Source organism: Monodon monoceros, unplaced genomic scaffold, assembly GCF_005190385.1.
Source record: "Monodon monoceros isolate NGI ecotype Baffin Bay Population unplaced genomic scaffold, NGI_Narwhal_1 Super_Scaffold_4, whole genome shotgun sequence".
NCBI classification, from domain to species: Eukaryota; Metazoa; Chordata; class Mammalia; order Artiodactyla; family Monodontidae; genus Monodon; species Monodon monoceros.
In genome coordinates, this window is record NW_021703781.1 from 76,357,018 (window position 1) to 76,379,377 (window position 22,360).

The 22,360-nt window shown below is 42.3% G+C and overlaps 1 protein-coding gene across 1 annotated transcript in view; it reads right to left on the reverse strand.

The window, feature by feature from the left end:
- LOC114908456 (disintegrin and metalloproteinase domain-containing protein 12-like) overlaps nt 1-22,360 on the reverse strand; it is a 668,284-nt gene that overhangs the window by 256,012 nt on the left and 389,912 nt on the right. Inside the window, exon 6 of the mRNA XM_029244622.1 lies at nt 19,943-20,016. Within this exon, the coding sequence (XP_029100455.1) occupies nt 19,943-20,016 (74 nt within the window). The remainder of the gene's footprint in view (nt 1-19,942; nt 20,017-22,360) is intronic.

The window sequence follows — 22,360 nt, forward strand, 5'->3', positions numbered from 1 at the left end:
GTACATATGCTAATTCAGGAAATTACTGAGGCCACAGATCTTGGAGTGAAAAGGTGCCCTTTGAAAACCCTCCGATCCAGGCCCCAAGCTGATATGGCATCGTTATCTTCAGATTACAGAGGAGAGAAGTAAGGAACACAGAGGTTGATGAACTTGCCTAACCTTACAAATCTTACAGAGTGAACCACGCTTCCTTCTCCACGGAAGGAGGAGACTAAATCTTTTCACTTGAAAAACTAGTAAGTAAAGCAATGACAGGCATACATCACTCTTCCCCATATGGTCAACTTCATAATTTCTATCAATATGAACTAGAATCACTGCTCTGAAAACAGAATAAAATGCAAAAGCATTAGTTTGTCAGGGGAGGGGATATTCTATACATCTGGAGAAAGTCAATTAATTAATTTGTGTCTCTTTTTAGTAACCTTGATTCTTCTCTAGACTATGACAGGGCATAAACCAATTAATTAATTAACAAATTAATAATATATTGCCATCTATAACAAGGATTATACTTAGTTTCTAATTTGCAAAAATTACTTTGGAAAAAGTGTCTGTTTTGAATAATTTTCTAAACAAAAAGAGATTTGTGCAATGTCTACATAGGTAATCTACGGTCCAATGTAAAAATATAGGCTTTTAGATGGAGAAGTGTCTTTAGAATACAAGGAGTAATGTAATCAACTCATAAGCATCACTCTATTTGGTAAGATAATTTATTTGATTCATAATTTAAATGTATTTAAACATAGTTGTTAAATTGTAGGAACAGTATTTTTTTTTTTTTTGGTACGTGGGCCTCTCACTGTTGTTGCCTCTCCTGCTGCAGAGCACAGGCTCCGGACGCGCAGGCTCAGCGGCCATGGCTCACGGGCCCAGCCGCTCCACGGCATGTGGGATCTTCCCGGACCGGGGCACGAACCCGTGTCCCCTGCATCGGCAGGCGGACTCTCAACCACTGCGCCACCAGGGAAGCCCAGGAAGAGTACTTTAAAAAATTTTTATTTACTTTAATTTATTTTTGGCTTCGTTGGGTCTTCATTGCTGCGCGCGGGCTTTCTCTAGTTGTGGCGAGCGGGGGCTTCTCTTTGTTGTGGTGTGCAGGCTTCTCATTGCCGTGGATTCTCTTGTTGCGGAGCACGGGCTCTAGGCGCACGGGCTTCAGTAGTTATGGCATGCGGGCTTAGTAGTTGCGCCTTTCAGTAGTTGTGGCTCACGGGCTCTAAAGCGCAGGCTCAGTAGTTGTGGCGCACGGGCTTAGTTGCTTCGCAGCACGTGGGATCTTCCCAGACTAGGGCTCGAACCCGTGTCTCCTGTATTGGCAGGTGGATTCTTAACCACTGTGCCGACAGGGAAGCCCCAAACTGTAGGGATAGTGCTTTTTACATTTAAGGTAATAATATATTTTTTTATTTAACCAACCTCCTAACATTCTATATATTTTGTAAATATTAAAGTACAGTAGCATCAGGACTTTACTAAAAATATTAGTAATTCCTTTCTTTGTGAAAACTGCACATAAAAACCGTACCCCAGAGGAGCTTCAACATGCTGGAAGAGTAAGACGGGGAGATCACCTTCATCCCCACAAATACATCAGAAGTACAACTACATGTGGAACAACTCCTACAGAACACCTACTGAATGCTGGCAGAAGACCTCAGACCTCCCAAAAGGCAAGAAACTCCCCACGTACCTGGGTAAGGCAAAAGAAAAAAGAATAAACAGAAACAAAAGAATAGGGACGGGACCTGCACCAGTGGGAGGGAGCCGTGAAGGAGGAAAGGTTTCCACACACTAGGAAGCCCCTTCGCGGGCGGAGACTGCGGGTGGCGGAGGGGGAAAGCTTCGGAGCCGCGGAGGAGAGCACAGCCACAGGGGTGCGGAGGGCAAAGCGGGGAGATTCCCGCACAGAGGATCAGGGCCGACCGGCACTCACCAGCCTGAGAGGCTTGTCTGCTCACCCGCCGGGGCGGGCGGGGCTGGGAGCTGAGGCTCGGGCTTCGGTCGGAGCGCAAGGAGAGGACTGGGGCTGGTGGCATGAACACAGCCTACAGGGGGTTATTAGTAAGCCACGGCTAAACAGAAGGGAGTCCGGGGAAAAGTTTTCTTGCCTCTTTGTTTCCTGGTGCGCGAGGAGAAGGGATTCAGAGCGCCGCTTAAAGGAGCTCCAGAGACGGGCACGAGCCGCGGCTAACAGCGCGGACACCAGAGACAGGCATGAGACGCTAAGGCTGCTGCTGCCGCCACCAAGAAGCCTGTGTGCGAGCACAGGGCACTATCCACACCCCACTTCCGGGGAGCCTGTGCAGCCCGCCACTGCCAGGGTCTCGGGATCCAGGGACAACTTCCCCGGGAGAACGCACGGCGCGCCTCAGGCTGGTGCAACGTCACGCCGGCCTCTGCCGCCGCAGGCTTGCCTCGCACTCCGTGCCCCTCCCTCCCCCCGGCCTGAGTGAGCCAGAGCCCCCGAATCGCGGCTCCTTTAACCCCGTCCTGTCTGGGCAGGAGCAGACGCCCTCAGGCAACCTGCATGCAGAGGCAGGGCCAAACCCAAAGGTGAACCCCGGAAGCTGTGTGAACAAAGAAGAGAAAGGGAAATCTCTCCCAGCAGCCTCACGAGCAGCGGATTAAATCTCCACAATCAACCTGATGTACTTTGCATCTGTGGAATACCTGAATAGACAAGGAATCATCCCAAATTGAGGAGGTGGACTTTGGGAGCAATGATATATATATTTTTTCCCTTTTTCTCTTTTTCTGAATGTGTATGTGTATGCTTCTGTGTGTGATTCTGTCTGTATCGCTTTGCTTTTACCATTGGTCCTAGGGTTCTGTCTGTCCATTGTATTTTTGTTTTTTTTTTATTACTTAAAAATTTTTTCCTTAATAATTATTTTTTATTTTAATAATTTTATTTTATTTTACTTAATTTTATTTTATCTTCTTTCTTCCTTCCTTCCGTCTTTCCTTTCTTTCTTTCTTTACTTCTTTCCTTCTTTTTTTTTCTCCCTTTAATTCTGAGCCACGTGGAGGACAGGCTCTAGGTGCTCCAGACAGGCATCAGGGTTCTGCCACTGAGGTGGGAGAGCCAAGTTCAGGAGACTGGTCCACAAGAGACCTCCCAGCTCCACTTAATATCAAATGATGAAAATCTCCCAGAGATTTCCATCTCAATGCCAAGACCCAGCTCCACCCAATGACCAGCAAGCTACAGTGCAGGACACTCTATGCCAAACAACTAGCAAGACAGGAACACAACCCCATCCATTAGCACAGAGGCTGCCTAAAATCATAATAAGGCCACAGACACCCCAAAACACACCACCAGACGTGGACCTGCCCACCAGAAAGACAAGAGCCAGCCTCATCCACCAGAACACAGGCACTAGTCCCCTCCGTCAGGAAGCTTACACAACACACTGAACCAACCTAAGCCACTGGGGACAGACACCCAAAACAACGGAAACTACGAACCTGCAGCCTGTGAAATGGAGACCCCAAACACAGTAAGTTAAGCAAAATGAGAAGACAGAGAAACACACAGCAGATGAAGGAGCAAGGCAAAACGCACCAGACCAAACAAATGAAGAGGAAATAGGCAGTCTACCTGAAAAAGAATTCAGAATAATCATAGTAAAGATGATCCAAAATTGTGGAAATAGAATGGAGAAAATACAAGAAACGTTTAACAAGGACCTAGAAGAACTAAAGACCAAACAAACAGAGATGAACAACACAATAAATGAAATTAAAAATTCTCTAGAAGGGATCAGTAGCAGAATAACTGAGGCAGAGGAACGGATAAGTGACCTGGAAGATAAAATAGTGGAAATAACTACTGCAGAGCAGAATAAAGAAAAAAGAATGAAAATAATTGAGGACAGTCTCAGAGACCTCTGGGACAACATTAAATGCACCAACATTCGAATTATAGGGGTCCCAGAAGAAGAAGAGAAAAAGAGAGGGACTGAGAAAATATTTGAAGAGATTATACTTGAAAACTTCCCTAATCTGGGAAAGGAAATAGTTAATCAAGTCCAGGAAGCACACAGAGTCCCATACAGGATAAATCCAAGGAGAAACATGCCAAGACACATATTAATCAAACTATCAAAAATTAAATACAAAGAAAAAAATATTAAAAGCAGTAAGGGAAAAACAACAAATAGCACACAAGGGAATCCCAATAAGGTTAACAGCTGATCTTTCAGCAGAAACTCTGCAAGCCTGAAGGGAGTGGCAGGACATATTTAAAGCGATTAAAGAGAAAAACCTACAGCCAAGATTACTCTACCTAGCAAGGATCTCATTCAGGTTTGATGGAGAAATTAAAATCTTTACAGACAAACAAAAGCTAAGAGAACTCAGCACCACCAAACCAGCTTTACAACAAATGCTAAAGGAACTTCTCTAGGCAGGAAACACAAGAGAAGGAAAAGACCTACAATAATAAACCCCAAACAATTAAGAAAATGGTAATAGGAACATACATTTCGATAATTACCTTAAATGTGAATGGATTAAATGCTCAAACCAAAAGACGTAGACTGGCTGAATGAATACAAAAACAAGACCCGTATATATGCTGTCCGAAAGAGATCCACTTCACACCTAAGGACACATACAGACTGAAAGTGAGGGGATGGAAAAAGATACTCCATGCAAATGGAAATCAAAAGACAGGTGGAGTAGCAGTTCTCATATCAGACAAAATAGACTTTAAAATGAAGACTATTACAAGAGACAAAGAAGGACACTACCTAATGATCAAGGGAGCAAGCCAAGAAGAAGATATAACAATTGTAAATATTTATGCACCCAACATAGGAGCACCTCAATACATAAGGCAACTGCTAACAGCTCTAAAAGAGGAAATTGACAGTAACACAATCATAGTAGGGGACCTTAACACCCCACTTTCACCAATGGACAGATCATCCAAAATGAAAATAAATAAGGAAACACAAGCTTTAAATGATGCATTAAACAAGATGGACTTAACTGTATTTATAGGACATTCCATCCAAAAACAACAGAATACATATTCTTCTCAAGTGCTCATGGAACATTCTCCAGGATAGATCATATCTCGGGTCACAAATCAAGCCTTGGTAAATTTAAGAAAATTGAAATCATATCAAGTATCTTTTAAGTATCTTTTTTGACCACAACGCTATGAGACTACATATCAGTTACAGGAAAAAATCTGTAAGAAATACAAACACATGGAGGCTAAACAACACACTACTTAATAACCAAGAGATCACTGAAGAAATCAAAGAGGAAATTAAAAAAAATACCTAGAAACAAATGAAAAAGAAAACACGATGACCCAAAACCCATGGGATGCCGCAAAAGCAGTTCTAAGAGGGAAGTTTATAACAATACAGTCCTACCTTAAGAAACAAGAAACATCTCAAATAAACAACCTAACCTTACACCTAAAGCAATCAGAGAAAGAAGAACAAAAAAAACCCCAAAGTTAGCAGAAGGAAAGAACTCATAAAGATCACATCAGAAATAAATGAAAAAGAAATGAAGGAAACTATAGCAAAGATCAATAAAACTAAAAGCTGGTTCTTCAAGAACAGTAACAAAATTGATAAACCATTACCCAGACTTATCAAGAAAAAAGGGAGAAGACTCAAATCAATAGAGTTAGAAACGAAAAAGGAGAAGTTACAACTGACACTGCAGAAATACAAAGGATCATGAGAGATTACTACAAGCAACTATATGCCAATAAAATGGAAACCTGGAAGAAATGGACAAATTCTTAGAGATGCACAACCTTCTGAGACTGAACCAGGAAGTAATAGAAAATATGAACACACAAATCACAAGCACTGAAATTGAAACTGTGATTAAAAATCTTCAAACAAACAAAAGACCAGGACCAGATGGCTTCACAGGCAAATTCTATCAAACATTTAGAGAAGAGCTAACACTTATCCTTCTCAAACTCTTCTGAAATATAACAGAGGGAGGAACACTACCAAACTCATTCTACAAGGCCACCATCACTCTGATACCAAAACCAGACAAAGATGTCACAGAAACAGAAAACCACAGGCCAATATCACTGATGAATATAGATGCAAAAATACTAGCAAACAGAATCCAACAGCACATTAAAAGGATCATACACTATGTTCAAGTGGGGTTTATCCCAGGAATGCAAGGATTCTTCAATATACACAAATCAATCAACAAGATACACCATATTAATAAATTGAAGGAGAAAAATCATATGATCATCTCAATAGATGCAGGGAAAGCTTTTGACAAAATTCAACACCCATTTATGATATAACCCTCCAGAAAGTAGGCATAGAGGGAAGTTTCAACCTAATAAAGGCCATATATGACAAACCCACAGCCAACACTGTCCTCAATGGTGAAAAACTGAAACCATTTCCACTAAGATCAGGAACAAGACAAGGTTGCCCACTCTTACCACTATTATTCAACATAGTTTTGGAAGTTTTAGCCACAGCAATCAGAGAAGAAAAAGAAATAAAAGGAATCCAAATTGGAAAAGAAGAAGTAAAGCTGTCACTGTTTGCAGATGACAGGATACTATACATAGACAATCCTAAAGATGCTACCAGAAAACTACTAGAGCTAATCAATGAATTTGGTGAAGTAGCAGGATACAAAATTGATGCACAGAAAGCTCTTGCATTCCTATCCACTAATAATGAAAATTCTGTAAGAGAAATTAAGGAAACACTACCATTTACCACTGCAACAAAAAGAATAAAATATCTAGGAATAAATCTACCTAAGGAGACAAAAGACCTGTATGCAGAAAAGTATAAGACACTGATGAAAGAAATTAAAGATGATACAAATAGATGGAGAGATATACCATGTTCTTGGATTGGAAGAATCAACATTGTGAAAATGACTCTACTACTCAGAGCAATCTACAGATTCATTGCAATCACTATCAAACTACCACTGGCATTTTTCACAGAACTAGAACAAAAAATTTCACAATTTGTATGGAAACACAGAAGACCCCGAATAGCCAAAGCAATCTTGAGAAAGAAAAACGGAGCTGGAGAAATCAGGCTCCCTGACTTCAGACTATACTACAAAGCTACAGTAAACAAGACAGTATCATAGTGGCACAAAAACAGAAATATACATCAATGGAACAGGATAGAAAGCCCACAGATAAACCCACGCACATATGGTCACCTTATCTTTGATAAAGGAGGCAAGAATATACAGTGGAGAAAAGACAGCCTCTTCAATAAGTGGTGCTGGGTAAACTGGACAGCTACACGTAAAAGAATGAAATTAGAACACTCCTTAACACCATACACAAAAATAAACTCAAAATGGATTAAAGACCTAAATGTAAGGCCAGACACCATCAAACTCTTAGAGGACAACATAGGCAGAACACTCAATGACATAAATCACAGCAAGTTCCTTTTCGACCCACCTCCTAGAGAAATGGAAATAAAAATGAAAATAAACAAATGGGACCTAATGAAACCTTAAAAGCTTTTGCACAGCAAACCATAAACAAGACCAAAAGACAACCCTCAGAATGGGAGAAAATATTTGCAAATGAAGCAACTGACAAAGGATTAATCTCCAAAATTTACAAGCAGCTCATGCAGCTCAGTAACAGAAAAACAAACAACCCAATCCAAAAATGGGCAGAAAACCTAAATAGACATTTCTCCAAAGAAGAGATACAGTTTGCCAAGAAACACATGAAAGAATCCTCAACATCATTAATCACTAGAGAAATGCAGATCAAAACTACAGTGAGATATCATCTCACACCAGTCAGAATGGCCATCATCCAATAATCTAGAAACAATAAATGCTGGAGAGGGTGTGGAGAAAAGGGAACCCTCTTGCACTGTTGGTGGGAATGTAAATTGATACAGCCACTATGGAGAACAGCATGGAGGTTCCTTAAAAAACTAAAAATAGAACTACCATATGGCCCAGCAATCCCACTACTGGGCATATACCCTGAGAAAAGCATAATTCAAAAAGAGTCATATACCAAAATGTTCACTGCAGCTCTATTTACAATAACCAGGACATGGAAGCAACCTAAGTGTCCATCAACAGATGAATGGATAAAGAAGATGTGACACATATATACAATGGAATATTACTCAGCCATAAAAGGAAACGAAATTGAGTTATTTGTAGTGAGGTGGTTGAACCTAGAGTCTGTCATACAGAGTGAAGTAAGTCAGAAAGAGAAAAACAAATACCGTATACTAACACATATATATGGAATCTAAAAAAAAAAAAAGAAAAAAAATGGTCAGAAGAACCTAGGGGCAGGTCAGGAATAAAGACGCAGACCTACTAGAGAATGGACTTGAGGACATGGGGAGGGCGAAGTGTAAGCTGGGACAAATTGAGAGAGTGGCATGTACATATACACACTACCAAATGTAAAACCGATAGCTGGTGGGAAGCAGCTGCATTAGCACAGGGAGATCAGCTCGGTGCTTTGTGACCACCTAGAGGGGTGGGATAGGGAGGGTGGGAGGGAGGGAGACGCAGGAGGGAAGAGATATGGGGACATATGTATATGTATAACTGATTCACTTTGTTGTAAAGCAGAAACTGACACACCATTGTAAAGCAATTATACTCAAAGATGTTAAAAAAAAAAGAAAGAAATAGCATTCAGTAGGCAACTGGTAGAATCTGGAGCAATAATTGTTTGTCCAAAATACAGACCTTTAGTAGTCAAAGTCTATGCATGGAGTTAACAATTTTCTGCATGATGTAAAAATAAAAGGGGCAAAATTTAAACTAAGAAACGAAGAAACAAACAAAAAAAACATATCCCAGAGCTCCCAAGGGAGCCTCTGTAACATTGATATTTGTCATATGGGTGCTGCTTGGCCGCCAACATAGCACGGAGGGACTCTCCACTGGAGCCTGTCAGATTTTTCAAAGAAAACCAAGAAACTGACCAATAAAATCCTCTAGGCCAGTTGAGGCCGAAGAGGTAGTCTTAGAAGGGCTGTGAAAACAACTCCGTGCTTAAATAAATCATCTCCCCAAATCATTTCCCTGCTGTGGAAGTTGGCTTTATATCATCTTCTATCTGCCACATGTTTTTCATAAGGAAGAAAATCATAAAAAAATAAAGAAACTCTTGTTCTCCACTTATGTTAAATCCACTTTATACCACAGTGAAATCCACCAGCACACTGAGAGGAAAGAAGTGACTATTTCCTAACATTTTTAGATAGACGTCCTCTTTCTGTTTTTCTCAGGTGTACCCGAGCACGTGTGGCTAGCCTCTGCATATTTTCAGGCCACAGATCTTTGAGGAATTTACTGCCGTTTTCCTTCAGTGTGACTAAATCTGCTTGCCAAGGAAACAGATGCTTTAATTTGCCGTTGTTGTTGCCATGGAAACAGCCCTTGAAGGGACAGGCAATGTCTGGACTCCAATTCAGACCTCTGGTTTTCACGCCAGTGATGCTGGGGCCAGATTCTGCTTTTCCTATTCTAGCCCCTGAGCATCTGCTTCCACACAGGATGCTGGGGCGCATTTGATTTTTTTAAAATTTATTTATTTTTGGCTGCGTTGGGTCATCGTTGCTGCGCGTGGGCCCTCTCCAGTCACGGCGAGTGGGGGCCACCCTTCCCTGCGGTGCGTGGGCCCCTCACTGCGGTGGCTTCTCTTGCCGTGGAGCACGGGCTCCAGGCGCGCGGGCTTCAGCAGCCGTGGCTCGTGGGCTCCAGAACACAGGCTCAGCAGCTGTGGCTCACGGGCTCGGCTGCTCCGCGGCATGTGGGATCCGCCCAGACCAGGGCTTGAACCCGCGTCCCCTGCACTGGCAGGTGGACTCCCAACCACTGCGCCACCAGGGAAGCCCAGGTGCATTTGATTTTAAAAGGACAAGAAAATCAGAGTCTCAATGGAGTGATTGCAGAGTTAGGCTGAAACCTGCACTCCAGCAGCTGCTCAGGGATAGGCTCAGGCACACTTCTGCACCCTCATGGAGTCTGTCACAAATGTGGGTGCTCAACAAGAGGCTGTGGAATGAACCCCCAAGAGTGAGGTGCTAAGTCTGGGGAATACAGTGACTACCGACAGGCAAAGGCAGAGCGATGATTAGCGGTGTTCCCTAAAGAGTATCCTGCCTTTCCCCTCGGACCTCGGGGTAAACCAGGAGTTGATGGGGAAAAGTTCTTCTCTAGAAGAATTCCAGCTAACAAATGAAGGAACAATAGAATAAGAACATCACCCCCTTTGCTAGATAGAAACAGAGAACTGATCTAGGCGTTCGTTTTTACTGGCCACTGACTCTGGCAGCTAAAGGTTGGTGCGGAGCTTTACAATGGAAGCATTAGAATGATCCCTGAACCCAGAGATCCATCCAACATCTCAAAAAAGAGACAAGCAGAGGTCACAGAACTCCTGATGTGATGCAGGAAGAGCATGCAGCATCCCTCACAGTGTAGTCCTGTCAAAAAACCAGAACCTGAATCTGCTCAAGGCTGTAGCTCTAACTACTGGTTAACAGAAAACACAGGGAACAAAGGAATGGGTGAGATGACACCATGGGGATGAAGTCAGCAAAATCATGAATGTGGAAAATTCTACTGGGCAAGCAACCTGGTTTCACTCACAAGGATTACAAGTTGTCAACTGCAAGAATTAAAAAAAAAAAAAGGAACCAGGAACCTATATATTAAAAAAAGACTTAGATGTAGTAATCAAACCAAACCAAAGTGTTTCAAGCTCTCTGCAGGGTTAGTTTTATTTATTGTCTCATGTGATCAATGAAGAGTCATTATGTCACACAAACAGAAGCATCATGGTCTTTCTGTTGAGGACATGACAACTAGAAAAAGGCAAGAGACTTGCCATAAATACACCAGCCCGTATAGCACCTGCACACAATCACCCCTGGCCACCGGCAGGGAAGGGGACAGTGAAATGACAACCACAAAGCCAGCATCAGCTCTCCCCTAGGCCACCAGAGACCATCTGGAAATGGTCAGGACAGCCATTATTATCCATCTGGGATGCAGTTCTGGAGAGGAACCCCGAGGACACAGCAGGGTTTTCATCAGCAAATCATACTCCCACAGCACAAGAAGTGAAAGACGACAAGTGACGTAATTAAACGTGGAGACCCACTTCCACATCAAATGCCCTTTTCAATTCCTTCTAACTTCACAGAAGGTGCTCAAGGCTGCCACGCTCTCAAATTGGCACCCAGAGGGGCACCGTTTTGAAAAGGTTGATCTTAACTGATTTAGGCTCTTTAAAGTTAAGTCAGGTTGAAGAACAAAAACTCTAAAAATGGTGTTCTGACCTTTTCCAGTGTCTGTATAACTTCAAAGACTGCCGTGAGGAGGGAAGCTCAAGGGAATTTAGTTCTTATCCAGGGAACAAAATTTAGCCCAATTAGAAAGATCTTAAATGTTCAGGCTGAGAGACTGGAACTGAAACCGGAAGGAGTTTGGTCTAGTTACAAGATCGCTGATGTCCGCGTAGCTGGCGTCAATTCCATGAGTCTACAGTCATGCTTAGAGAATTTTCTCCCATCCTTTCCTGACTTCTTCAAGGTGTAGAGGTGACCCCTCTGGTACTGCCCGATTCCCTACAGTGAGGGATGAAGCTTATTAAACTGCAGGAATTAGGCAACCTGAAGAAGTGTGTGACTCCCTGTAGGAAAGAACATTCCCACTGGCCATGCGTCAGCCAAGACCCCAAACTGGAAGGAGCTGGCCAGCTGGTGTTACCTGCCAATCCCAGCAATGTCCAACAGACCCTCTTGCCATGATGGAAACATTCCTATAGCCAAATGGGATTACAGAGCACTTGAACCATGGCTAGTGTGACCAAGGAACTAAAGTTTTAATCTTTTAAGGTTAATTTAAATAGCTTCGTGAGGTCAACGGCTCTCTAATTAAAGCATGAATATAGCTCCTTAAGGAATACAGAATACAGGCCCTATCACTGGGGATGCTGCTTCAATAGAGAGAAGCGGAGCCAGGCATCTGTCTTTGGAATAAGCTCCCCAGGTGGTCCTCAAATGCCCCAGACTTGAAGGACAGTAAGAGTCTGTGCGTGATCCTGGTGGAGGGGCATACCCACTGCATGGAGACAGATCATAAGAAGGACACAGAACTGGGCCTGGGAGCAAGCCCAAAGGCCACAGGCTCGCCCCACCTGGCTCCCGCCTGGAAAATGCAGGAAGCAGTGACACTGCCTGAGGCTGCGATGGCCATTCAGATACTCTCGAGGCCACGGCCAATGTCTTGCGACGTTCCACCCACCGCAGGCGCATGGTCTCCAGCTCAGAGCCCCAGCCACTGCTGCAAACATCCATGGATCCCAAAGAAATGCCATGTCCACATGAGAACACTCCACAGGTCACCTCCAGAATGGATTCTGTGAGGCCCAAATGTCCACCTTCCCCCAAGACCCGGAGGACCATGGCCACCACGATCCATATCTTTGTGTCCCTGGCCCCTGCTCAAATGGCAAGTTCTTGGTCCTTTCCTAGGGTTCTCTCTTCTGATCAAAGGGCATCACTGTTCTTCCAGCATTTCATGTATAAGAATTATCCCTGACACCTTCCTTTCCATATTACACCATACATTCGACTGCCCATCAATTTCTGTCCATTCTCTGTCCAGAACATTCTCATCTATTCCCTTCTATGAGAGTCAGTGTCCTGCTTACAGGCCTTGCTTCCATGAGGCACCATGGTTCTTAGGAGAAAATACAAGGTCTTATCATGGAGCCCAAGGTCCCACATGGACTGGTTTCCACTCTTCTCTCCCCATCTCCCTCTTGCTCACCAGCACATGGACCTTCATTTCTGAAACACTTCAACGCTCCTTCCCCTGCTTTTGGGAACTTTCCATATGCACATCCTTCTCTCTAGAACCCTCTACACTCTGCCCTCCTTTACCTGGCTCACCCCTGTTCATGTAAAGCGTAAATGCTGCTTCATTTCATGGTTCCTTCCTGAACCAGGCTGGGCCTCCTGCTTGTCTTTTTAGCTCTCAGCACCACTGTCATTCAGTATGGTCCTGTGATGACCTGTTTAGCGTTGGGCTCCTTGACTGACCTCCAAGAGGACAAGGACTTTACCTTGTTGATGACTCTATCAGCAGGGCCAACTGTAGTGTCTGGTATGAAATAAATGTTTGTGCTAAAAGTAGAGCTGCCATATGATCCTGTAATCCCACTCCTGGGCATATATCCGGACAAAACGATAGTTCAAAAAGATACATGCACCCCTATGTTCATAGCAGCACTATTTACAATAGTCAGGACATGGAAACAATCTAAATGTCTATCAACAGATGAATGGATAAAGACGATGTGCTACATATATACAATGGGATACTACTCAGCCATAAAAAAGAATGAAATAATGCCATTTGCAGCAACATGGATACAACTAGAGATTATCATATAAGTGAAGTAAGTCAGAAAGAGAACAACAGATACCATACGATATCACTCATATGTGGAATCTAAAATATGACACAAATGAACTTATCTATGAAACCAAAACAGATTCACAGACATAGAGGACAAACTTGTGGTTGCCAAGGGGGAGGAGGTTGAGGGAGGGATTTATTGGGAGTTTGAGTTTAGCAGATGCAAACTATTATATAGAGAATGGATAAACAACAAGGCGCTACTGTATAGCGCAGGGAACTATATTCAATATCCTGTGATAAAACATAATGGAAAAGAATATGAAAAAGAATGCATATATATGTATAACTGAATAACTTTGCTGTATAATAGAGATTAACACCACACTGTAAATCAACTATACTTGAATAAAATAAATTTTAAAAAATGTTTGTAGGTAAATGACTAAGTAAAAAGAGAAATGGTCTCATTGATTTATTGTTGATTAACATTAGGAATCATTTGAATTAATAAAGACCGATAAGATTTGTGAATGGCGGAAGGGAAGTTGAGAGATACAAACGTAAGATGAGATAGTCAAGTTTCTATAATACAGTTTTACCTTCAATAGTTTAGTCAATAATTAGAACCACCAGGCAAATTAAAGCTGGAGGCTCTGACAGGCAGGTGAGGCTTCCTCTGCAAGAGTAGAAATGGAAAGAAATAGCACTCTGCACACAAACAAAGATTTTAAAATTCTAATTCCTGAGGATGTCAAGATTGTGAAGTTAAGACCATGACAACAACAGGAACCCAAAGGATTAGCACACGAATCCTTTCCAGCTCTTGTCAGAATTAGATGTTCGACCAGCATTAAGACTTACGGGTACGGATGAGTCATACCTGATCTCTATTAATTTAGGACATTTAAAACAGGACACAGTTACAGTGAAGCCAAGGATACAACTGGGTGAAATAACTAATATCACTGGGTCCACAAGAATACGTCACTGAATCATTCAAACCTGATCATCAGAAAGAACATGAGCTCTAACCTCTTGGCACTGACTGTACACAGACGTTTATTCCATTTCGCCGATGAGGAAACAGAGAAAATATAAGCATCTTGTTGCTGGAAGCAAAGCTGGGTTTCTGAACCTGGCTTCCTGACTCCCGCCGCAGCATTCTCTCCAGAAGCTTTCTCCTTGAATAGGTAGTTTCTCTCACCACCCAGGACAGACCTTTAACCTCCTGCTGACTCACTCCTGGCCTGATCCAGGCCATCCACGTCCCATCCTTCACTCTTTGCTAAGGGCTCAGAGAGTGCCAACCACAGGCCAGGCCACAAGGAAGGGGATGGAGGGGGAAGTAAAGACCCTGCCCCCTGACCTTGAGGACATCTCTAGCTGGTGGGAGAGGTGATGAAAGTCCAATAGTGGAGGCGAGAACGGTGGCAGGCAGCTTTCAAACGTCATGCTTGAAAGAGCGCAGGGGTCAGGGTTCTGCATGTGGCCTGACCAGGGTCATGCACAGCAGAATGGTGGCCTCTCCAGTCCAGGACCCACCTCAGGAACCTGTGCACACCCAGGTGGCAGCCACCTTTCAGCAGCCGCATGGCCTCAGGGGCTCACATTGAATTTTCACGTCTCATTCGTAAGAAGTACTAGTCAATTTCCTTCTGCACTTAACAATATTTATTTTTTTGTTAACCCAAGAATAGGACTGTACCTTTATCCCCATTAAATCTCATCTTGTTAGTTTTGGCCCATTGATCCAAACTGCTGAAATCTCCATAATCCAGATTCTGCCATGCAGAGCACAGTTACCCCCGCCAGCTTTGCGTTGCCAAGAAATGTGATCAGCACACCTTTTACGTCTTCATAGCGATGGGCTGACAAAATTGTGGGCCAGGATGAGGTCTTGTACACCATCCTACAGCCACTGACAGCAGTCTCAGTCCAGCTGTCCAACACGATTTGGTCCAACCTGAACAAAGGATTACTATCCTCTAGGTAGTTATTCAGCCAACTGCTAATCCACCCAGTCCCACCTCTGCACTGGCTGCATTTCTCTACCCTACATCATGATATTCTGAGATACTGTCCAACAAATGCCTTCTCAAATATTTATGCCCATGTCTGACAAATTTAAAATGCTCCTTTCTGCAACTGTTCTGGAGTGAATATTAATTAGAGTGGCCCCCTAAGAGATATCTGGAATTATTCCAGACAGAAGAAAAGTCAATGCCAAAGTTCTTCTAGCTCAGAGATACCCCAAATATAAATCAAGTGGGCTGTGGACTTCCCCCGGCAATTGCCTTCAACCAGTGATGGACAGGGCTCGAAAACAGAAAGCTCGGTGGGAATGATCTACCGCCATCAGTTTTAATTATCCTAAACCGGAAAAACGGATGTCTAAGCTGGCCAGCCTGTCCAATAAAGCATTTTGATCAAAGATGCAGTTGCACAGAGAACCTGTTTAAGGAATGGCCTGGGTATCCATGGGGATCCAGGAGAGTTACGGAACTTGTAACGCTGGTTCCCGCAGTTCCATAGGCAGACAGCAACATCATGAAAAATGCTTCTCCAGGGAAGTTTTGAGTTTCTTTAAACATTCAATTATGGCTCTACAAACAGATTTTAAGTGAACAGCATCTGATCTCTGCACAAATTAGAGATGCTACAAGGCAAATAAAATAGATTCCCTGAAACAACCATGTAACACAAATCCAGCCCTGTTTCATGAAGAATCGGTTTACACACGAAGAGGTCTGGAGTGGGGTTACTTAGGTGACTCTCTTTTTGCATTTGCTTTACATGATGATTTTTATGATTGAAAGCACTGAAGACACCTTTATATTGGTTATGATTTTAAAGCAGGTTTTTAATTAAAATAGATTTCTGGATATAGTCCATGGGTAGAGCTTTTTAGCCCTTGGAAAATTGCTGGGGGCCCTCCTAACATCCACCATTTAAAAAAAAATTTTTATTGAAGTATAGTTGCTATACAATCTTGTATTAGTTTCAGGTGTACAGCAAAGTAAGTCAGTTACACATACACCTATATCCTCTCTCTTCAAGATTCTCTTTTTTTTTTTTTTTTTTGCGGTACACGGGCCTCTCACTGCTGTGGCCTCTCCCGTTGCGGAGCACAGGCTCCGGACGCGCAGGCTCAGCGGCCATGGCTCACGGGCCCAGCCGTTCCGCGGCATGTGGGATCTTCCCGGACCGGGGCACGAACCCGTGTCCCCTGCATCAGCAGGAGGACTCTCAACCACTGCGCCACCAGGGAAGCCCCTCATTTCTTTTTTATGAATAGTAAATACTTCAACATTCTTCATTACAACCATTTTCAAGTTTTTAGAGCAACTTTTTTTCCTTCAAAATAAAAAGTTTTCCTAATTTTAACAGCAATATTTTCTTGTTGTAAAACATTAATGAAGAAAGTAAATGTCGTCCAAATCTTTCGAGCATACATGTACATGAGTATAATTTTAAGATAAAAACTGAATGCCATGTAAACTACTATCCAACATGCCGTTCACACCGGTCATATTATCAATGCTATTTACAATAATAAAAATCTCCATCATCATCTTTAGATGTACTACTGTGTAGTATTATTTCATAGCTGAGTCATAACTTATTTAATCGGTCTCCTATTGACGTATTTTAGGTAAAACTTTCTGCAATGAACATCCTTGAACACAGGGCTGATTCCCCCCGTTGACTCTGAAGCAGGGTACCGACCAGGTTACCTTCAGACTGGTCGGGCTCTCTGTTCTGTTGGTTGTTAAATATTTACATTTATCCTGCTTCCTCGTACATTTATCTTTGGGTTCTTATAGCTTCATTTGGATAACTTCTCCAATTGGATCTACTGGGCCAAAGGCTATGCAAATTAAAAATTCTACTTTAATTTTTAATTTTGGATGGGTTGATTACCTTTTGTGCCTGACAAACAACCAGTAGCATACAAGCATTTCATTCTACCTATAAAGTTGTAGAATTTTTTGGTATTCATCATTTCAAAAGTGAAGTGCTTATGGAACAGACATGTCACCGTCTTCAAAAATTTGTTATACTGAAGTAACTGGTGGAAATGGATTGGAAGTGGATTATTAAAATAGTCATATTACCATGCTCTAATTTTGAAAATGTCATTTTTAACAGAATGAAATTTCCACAATGAGTATAAGTAGGATAATTAAAATAAAGCTATAAAATGTTATAGGAACACATTAAACCGTCTCCGTATACTTGTCTAAAACATGCTTTGCCAGTGAAGTTGGGAAAAGAAATAAACCGAGAAGAGATAGTTTTAAGTTTACAACTTTTCTAATTTTGAGATTATTTTGTGAAAGGCCCAGAACTGGAAGTGAGCAAATGAAGGTACCTTTGGAAATGATCTTTTATACAAATTAGCCACTGCCTAGTAGTCAGCTTGCACCATACTACCCGCCTTAATGGAAGGTAAATCATTTTCAAAGGGAACCATGAATAAGACTGTTAACTCACTTTACAGACTCAGAGAACCAGAGGGGCTCGAAGAAATGCATTTCTATACGGAAAAGGACATCATTATAAAGCTAAATGAAGAAGTAGGATATCATATTACACACAGACTACAATATCAACTAGGAAGACCAAAGAAGCAAAGCCTTTTCTACAAGGAAAAAAAAATCCATATGAACATTCACCAAAATGCCAACCAACGTTGTGTTTGGTGGTAGGGGTACCTTTTTTGGGGGTGGGGACTCTTGATTTCTTTTCCCTACAGTTTTCAATTTTTTGCATTGGACACATATTCCTTGTAGAGTGAAAACAAATAACTTAAGGTTTTTATTAAGTCAATTTCCATTCTTCTACCTGCAGCCCTAATATCACGTAAAGGTCCAGGATCAGTCTCACTCGTGCCATTTACCACATCCCTCCAACAGGCTAACCATAAGAACGGTCGCAATAAAGACACTTCCCAAATCCAGCTGCCAATCCTAAAACCCCATCGAGGAAATGCGTCACCACCAGAAGCCTGATTTTCTTTTGCTCTTTCAAGGAATACCAAGTTTCGTCCACTGAGATATTTTCAAAACCACATACAAACAGCAGTGTACGAAAATGTAAATGTCCTATGATATTCTTACATGAAAAAAAAGAGCATGAAAATACATACTTTGCTAAGAGAGACATATCAAAAGCAATATTCAGGTTTCCGTTCAGCCCCCTGATTATCCAAGATGTATTCCTGAACCTCTAGTTTAAGATCACCAAGTCACAAGAAAAGCTAAAAACACATTATTTACTGCTCATAAAAGCTTTTAATCCATCTAATAGGGAGGGAGAAGCATGCAAGAAATGCAGAGGCAGGCTGCAGACCCCCAAGAAGCAGGCCATGCTATTTTACATATGCTCATTTAAAATATATATTTAATATATATTCATATGCATTTTAAAACCTATTTTTTAATAATTGCTGTTGGCCATGGTGTCAGATACTGAAGGTGAGAATTGGCCATTCATGATCCTGTTCATCTGATTTGCTCAGGACCCTCAAACCAAAGTAAGTATAAGTAAGTGATCTGACTCGTTTACACAGAGATGCTGAGTCAGATTTTTGTGACTCAGTATCTCTGGCAGAACTCATTTCAGTGAAACTGTCTTATCTACACTGTCATTTCAGCAAAAAATCAGCATTTCACTGATGGGTGAGAAACAGGGACCAGTAATTCTGGAAGACAGAAACTCCAGTTTTGAATCAAGCATGACTTGGGAACTTATATCTTTAAATACAGATTGCTTATTAGGAGAGCTCGATTCTTTGCTGGTACTAATCAATTAGAATAGTAGGGGTCCTTTAGATCTGAGGAACCCATGGGGAGAGCCACAGTATAAAGGATGACAAGAATATGAGTAATTTTTACTTGTGCCTTGAACCAGGCACAGTTTTCTCCTGGGAAGGCATACAAAATATGTAATAACATCCATGTGCTACAGGAAAAACTATATAATACCATTTTCTGAAAATATATATAATTTTTCAGAAAAAAGGGCCAAATTTTTAAGTAAAAAGATAAAATAAATACTTCATACCATTGGAGACAAGGTCTGAAAGATAAAATAAACTCTTGGTATTTCCCAAGGAAAAAAGAGCTTCTACCCATTTGAAACTGTTTCTCCTTATACAACCCAGGAACTGCCAAAAGTCAACTAATTATGGAACACTGTTATTGGAACAGAACAGAGGATGCTTAAATTCTATCCTTGAAACATCAGGCTCTGAAAAAAAAAGAAACATCAGAACTATGAGAAAAACCTGCTGAGCTAGAAAGTTCTCTTTTAGAGTGATAAAATACAATTCTTTATTTTTCCATTGGGTCATTTTTTGAAGTTAATTCCAGCCTCACATCCAAATTTGGATTATGAATCTACACATTTAGTTCTGTGTCTCTAAATGCCAACATCACTTACACAGCACTCTCCAGTCTCCACGTTGTAACTTTCTCCTATGGTGTCATAAACAGGAATTAACTCGACTTACTTGTTTCTTTCCAGATTTACAATCAGTTCTTTGCTTTCCAGTTGTATTCGAAAATTCAAGACTCCTGGGTGATTCTGAAAGAGAAATAAGAGAAGTCAGTTGAAGATCATTTCCCTTCGATGTGCCAGTATCTCAATATGCTCTGTAGGCATAGTCAATGGAGGGAGAGAAAAATACATTTTCCTCCCGGGACCATTCTGAGATCCTGAGTAGAGGAGATCAAAACAAGCAGGACGAGAGTCTGGAAAACGCATCGCCCTCCCAGATGGTACTGACACACCTGCATTCCTGGCCTCTGCACTCCTTTCCTTGGGCCACATGTACCCTTGGGATCCTTCTTGACTCAACTTCCATCTCCCATAATCGACTCCTTCCTTGGTTTCCCTGTTTCTAGAGAAGGCACTTTCATTTCCCCAACTGCTCATGTCAGAAATTTGAAGTCCTTCTCCCTCAACAACTCCATCTGATCCATGAAGAGGTCCTATTGAGTCGCCCTCCAGAACACAGCCCCTGTTGTCTGGGTCTGACATCTCTCCACCTTGCTCTGGATCAAGCCACAATCATCTCTCATGGGGATGCTGCAAAACCCTTCTACCCCGGTCCCTCCACATCGACCTGTGCTTTCCTCCCATTCATCCCCCAATGGCAATGGGAGGATATTTTCAAAAACTCAACCTCATCCACCTACCCCTGGTCATGGTAAGCCTGCACTGATGTTCCACTGCACTGATGATAATATGCCAACTCTTTTTAAAAAAATATTTATTGAAGTATAGCTGAAGCATAATATTCTATGTTACAGGTGTACAGCACAGTGAGCCACAATGTTTAAAGGTTACGCTCCATTTACAGTTATTATCAAATATTGGCTATACTCCCTATGTTGTACAATATATCCTCATAGCTTATTTTATACCTGATAGTTTGTACCTCTTAATCCCCTACCCCTATGTTGCCCCTCCCCACCTCCCTCTCCCCACTGGTAACCACTAGTTCGTTCTCTGTATCTGTGAGTCTGCTCTCTTTTTTATTCACTATTTTGTTGTATTTTTTAGATTCCACGAATAAGTGATATCATACAGTATTTGTCTTTCTCTGTCTGACTTATTTCACTTGGCATTATGCCCTTCAAATCCATCCCTGTTGCTGCAAATAACAAAATTTTCGTTCTTTTTTATGGCTGAGTAGTATTCCATTGTGTGTATACACACACACACACACCCATATGTACATATGTGCATGTGTGTATATATATATGTATATATATACAGACACATATATACACACGTATATACATATCTCACATCTTCTTCTGCCATTCATCTATTGATGGACACTTAGGTTGCTTCCATATCTTGGCTTTGTAAATAATGCTGCTATGCTATGCTATGAACACTGGGGTGCATCTCTCTTTTTGAATTCATGTTTTCGTTTTTTCTGGATATATAACAAGGAATGGAATTGCTGGATCACAGGGTAGTTCTATATTTAGCGTTTTTTGAGAAAACGCCATACTGTTCTCCACAGTGAACATGCCAGCTCTTCAACGTGGGCTGTAGCTCCTGTATGGCCTGACCTTCATGCCCCTCCACACCCACCTGCGTTGCTCTCCTCGCTCACCCAGCTTTAAGCCGCACTGACCTCACCCGCTCCCCAAACACACCAAGCTCCATCATAGCTCCGAGTCTTCGCACAGGCTGTTCCCTCTGCCTGGAATGCTTTCTCCCAACTCTGCTACTCGGTATCAGCTTAAACGTCAATGATGCAAAGAAGCCTTACCTCACTCCCCAGTCTAATGACATCCACCTCTCCCCAGCTAGTATTTCTCCCAGTCTCCTGCCGTTTTCCTCCTTGTAAGGAAGAACTCCCTTCCTGTTCATTAAAATTCAGTATGTTGACTTGTGGGTCCACTTGTTTATTGTACCCACGAAGGTGCCAGACAAATAACAGAAGCTCAATTAATATTTGGTGAAGGAGAGAATCAATCAATGAATAGGGCAAACAACTCTCCCAACCTCTTCTCCCTCTTGTTAGGCAGACGCCATCTTCCTCCTCTCCTCTGGGCCCCAGGAAACCCTAGTCTGTGTGTGCCCAGCTGTCAGTGGGGGGCAGGAACCTATATTCTTTGTTCTGACCCAGAAATCCCAACAAGGTTCTTGCCCTGCCCTGGGAATGCAGCCATGTGGCAGTGTCCCTAAACCCACACCCCTACCGCAGCTTCTCTCCCATTTAACGGGGTGGTGGAACACGCAACACTCTCTCTTGCTGAGCCCAAGTCAATGATTCAGAGTCCTTACCCCAGTCAAAATTGACGTGCCATCCTAAAGTTATTCTACGAAGCTCTTCGTTTGCTTCCCCTTTCCCTGGGCATCCTCGGTGATTCTGGGGGTGGACAGTCAATTCCAACTCCCCCCAACG